Source organism: Cupressus sempervirens, chromosome 7, assembly GCF_028749045.1.
Source record: "Cupressus sempervirens isolate cs-2001-9-10 chromosome 7, ASM2874904v1, whole genome shotgun sequence".
Taxonomy (NCBI): domain Eukaryota; kingdom Viridiplantae; phylum Streptophyta; class Pinopsida; order Cupressales; family Cupressaceae; genus Cupressus; species Cupressus sempervirens.
In genome coordinates this window covers 880994286-880998426 of record NC_143124.1, presented here as the reverse complement: position 1 = coordinate 880998426, position 4141 = coordinate 880994286, and the positions used below count along the sequence as shown (strand labels likewise).

Genomic DNA, 4141 nt, shown 5'->3' with positions numbered 1-4141 from the left:
TGTTCTTAATTTGTTTTGTGCCTAAAAATAAGGAGTAAAGTTTCTACATGTAATTTTTTAAAATTAACAAAAAAGAACAACTTGAAATCTTTTGTGCAAAAATTTATTAACTCCATTTTTTGTCATTCCCTTTTTATTAGTCTATAATATTATTTTCAGATTTGTTTACAAAAAAATATATTTCAAAATTTGATTTAAATGTAACATTGAAGACATTACTAAGCAAGAGCTACAATGCATGGATAAATTGTGAGCTTTGATTTGAAATTAATACAATAATAATTAATCTTAACAGTAATAATAAAATCTATCTAAAAAAAAATTGAAGTCTTTACTTCAATTAATCACAAAATATGATACCATTTTTTCATATAAAAGAATGCTCAAAGTAACATAATATTACATACCATTTTTTCATATAAAAAAATATTCAAAGTAACATAATATTACATTAAAAAAAATCATGAAAATGGTGAGCCAGCCCTAAATCTTACTTATTACTCACATTTTTAATTCGATTGGTGATATAAATTCTAGAGAAGACAAACTCATTTTAAACAGAACTTTGCACATCTTAAGAGAAAAGAAGAGTCTTCAACTTTGCAAGTCTAAACCTGGTAATTGTGAAAGCACAAGAACTTAAGAAGATATATCAACAATAAACACACAAATTGTAAAGATAGTAGACTAATTTCAAGAAAATACATTTACATACACCAATTTTATTCACTTTTCATATTCTTGACGATAGATTGCTGAATACAATCTAAAACATCAATTCACATAATTTATACAATTTATCCAGAAGTAGTATGGATTTACCAATTTTATTGATAAAATATTGCAGCATAATAAACACCCTCTCTTCACACACATTTTCAGAGAAATTTCTACTACACAATTCCTCCTAGAGAATGTTTAAAACTAATATTATAAAATTATACGTTTTCTTCTTCCCGGGAGCAAAGAATGTAAGTAATCTTTACATAAAGGAGCCAACATTCTTGTGCGGTGGGTGAAGAGGTTTGCAATTATAAAGGGAAATGTTTTCCCGTAAATCTTGAATTGAAAGAAGACAATCAGAATTGAGTTAGCAATACAAGAAACGGCCTTTGTAAACAAGCATTCAACTCAATAGCCAGATTTAATACAACTGCAATTCAATCCAAAAATCATTGACGCCAGACAGCTGAGAAATTCATCTGCCGATTTCGTAATCAGAATCTTGGTCGTAACAGTAGCTTGTTGAAGTAGTTGCAGATTCCAAAGACTTGGGAGCGGAATTCAACAAACCATCAGTCTCTGCTCCATCTGTGCCACGGGCATATTCCTTGCGGCTTGAATCGTAAGAAGCCCAAAGAAGCTGATGAGCCGGAAGAGGACTTTGACCTTCCAGTATTTGCAGTACTGTTCTAATGTCGGGCCTTTTCTCAGGTACAGGATGAAGGCAAAACAACCCCAATTTCAGCACTCGTTCCATTTCTTCCACATTATAGACGCCACTAAGATTTGGATCAGCGGCTCCCAGGATTTTTCCATTGTTATACAAATCCCTCACCCAATCCATCAAAACAATCTGTTCATTATCCCTGGACAAGTCTATGGGCTTCCTGCCACATCCAACCTCCAGTAAGACAACCCCAAAACTGAATACATCGGAGCTCGGAGTAACTTTCCCCGTATTTGTGACTTCCGGAGCAATGTACCCAACGGTCCCAACGACCCGAGTTGTCTGAGGATTTTGCGTGTGATCGTACAAACGAGCAAGCCCAAAATCTCCCAACTTTGCGTTGAGCTCTGAATCGAGCAACACGTTGCTGGATTTCACATCTCTGTGAACAACCCTGCGATCCCATTGCTCGTGAAGATATAAAAGCCCCGTTGCAATGCCCTTCAGGATCGCGTATCTTCGATCCCAAGAAAGTACTTCTCCCTTCCCATTAGGGTTTGGGAATATCATTTTGTCCAGGCTCCCATTTGGCATGTAATCGTAAACAATGAACAGCTGCTTCTTTTTCCTGCACCAGCCCCGCAATTGAACAAGGTTTCTGTGCTGGAGCCGACCCACGCTCGAGATCTCTGAAATGAATTCCTTCATTCCTTCCGTGGACTCCTTCGTGATGCATTTCACTGCAACTTCAAGCCCGCTTGTCGGCAGAACGCCCTTGTAAACCCTTCCGAAACCCCCGCGGCCGAGAAGCTGCTCGTCATGGAAGCCCTGTGTGGCAGCTTTTAGGTCTTCGTAGGGGATTCTGTGAGGCCAATACTCTAGCTCCCACTCTTCAATCGACACTTTCTCTTTCAATTCTTTCACCTTGCGTGCTCCAAAGAAAAATGCTATCATGAACAGAACCAGAGATGCTACAATCACAGCTACCTCGAAGCCTATGGATCTTGTTATCCGGTGTTTTCTGACGAATGAAGGGAGATCAGATAGATCCAGCGGTGGTGCTTTTCCTGTTAAAAAGTACAAGCCTAGATCAGAACAAGAACAAAAAACCCATCTAAATTTTAATCCTTTTAAAGCTTACAATCAGAATGCTGAAGTCATGTAGTTTCCACATTTTTCACATTCCAGGAAAATTTGTTGTAAATTTTTAGATTTTATCTTTTTTAATCAATATTTCAGATCATATTATCATCATGATATTAGAGAGCAATGGATCCAATCAATCCATTTTCATCCTCGTAATAGATCATGGTCCGAAATATCGATTAGGGAAAAAATCTACACAGCATAACCAAGAATTCAACTACAAATACAACTATATTTAAAAACCCTTCAGTTGCGCAACCCGTTCCCCCCCAAAAAAAACCCCAGACTCTACAATCAAAAGTTAGAAAAGAAATTCCAAACTAAAACTTCGTAGTTTCGCAGAAAATCCCCAAATCTTCATTTCAAAAACAATTTCAGTCATGTCTTTGATCCATTGAGCATCATCACCTTCTGTACTGAAGCTCCAGCCGAGAATGTAATGATTTTCAACACCGTAAAACCCTGTAGAAGAAGAAAACCCCACGTACACCTCTTCCTTCAAAACATTAGAAAGATTGAAGTGAGCGACTGATATCAATGGCTTCACAGGCTTCTCCATCCCCACTTCTGCAACAGTCACATTGAGCCGGTCTTCGACATGCTCGTAATCAATCCAGGCTTGAATATTCCTCCCACTTTTCAGACTCAAATTCTTAAGATGGTCTTCGTCAATCCAAAAGCCTGCCGGCTGTGATACGAAGGATGTAACCCCATTAAGATTAACCCCAACATGGTTGTCATTAATATCTCCAAGTTCAGGGTTATAATTTGTATCAAATTCAACCGCAAAGAGATGGTTGGATTGGAGGGAATTGGTTTTAGGTGTGGCGAGTGCGAGGTACTGTGAATCTTCAGCGCCCGCAATGGATTTATCAGGAGCCATGATGAAGGCTATCCCGTGCCCTGATAAACCCTTTGGTGGAATCCCAATGGCCATGACAAAACTAGTACTGAAGGACGACATTGAATTGTTACTGCTTTTTATTGTGATTGGGGAAGGGTAAAGAGCACGGGCTTTTGAACGGAGGGTTTGATTGGTTAGGGTGAGCACCCGTTCAGAATGTATGGAAGCATCCTTGAGCAGGATTATACTTGATTTGTTGAAGTCGCCATAGCTGAAAGTCATGGAGTGGGCAAAGTTGGAGGCAAACAAAAGCCATGGCAGCACTAAGGTATAATAGGATCTTATCTGCGAGAGGGCAGCCATTGTTTGTTTCTTCGAACAAAACCAGTGCCGAGGGAATATTTTTACTAAACTTCTTACTAATTCTTTCGAAAAAATAGCACGGATTACTTGTCTGAGAAAGTCAAGATATGGGTAGTAACGCGGGCGCAGGTTGAAGAAATTACTTGCCTAGGCGGATAAGTTTACATATTTCAAATTTTAGTGTGAAAATTACATATCCAAGAGTAGGATAAGATTTTCAACTAAATTTACATATTAATTTTAAAATATAAGTTGATCAAAATTAATCTATATAAAACATTATTTGTATAGATAGTAAGTTAAGTTTTTTCACTTCAAGATAAAATAAGGATAAAAGCTTTGAATAATTTTTAAAAAAACAAGAGTACAATCATTAAAATCAAATTTTAATTGAAAAC

General features: G+C 37.3%; 1 protein-coding gene across 1 annotated transcript; it reads right to left on the bottom strand.

Annotated features, from left to right (window-relative positions):
* Positions 1-691: 691 nt before the first annotated feature.
* LOC149550283 (L-type lectin-domain containing receptor kinase IV.3-like) lies at positions 692-3876 on the bottom strand. Its single transcript, XM_089793368.1, has 2 exons — positions 2945-3876; positions 692-2457 (listed from the first exon to the last, which is right to left on the bottom strand). Exons 1-2 carry the CDS (start codon positions 3741-3743, stop codon positions 1199-1201), a joined length of 2058 nt encoding a protein of 685 aa, XP_089649494.1. The 5' UTR covers positions 3744-3876; the 3' UTR covers positions 692-1198.
* Between the last annotated feature and the right edge of the window lie 265 nt (positions 3877-4141).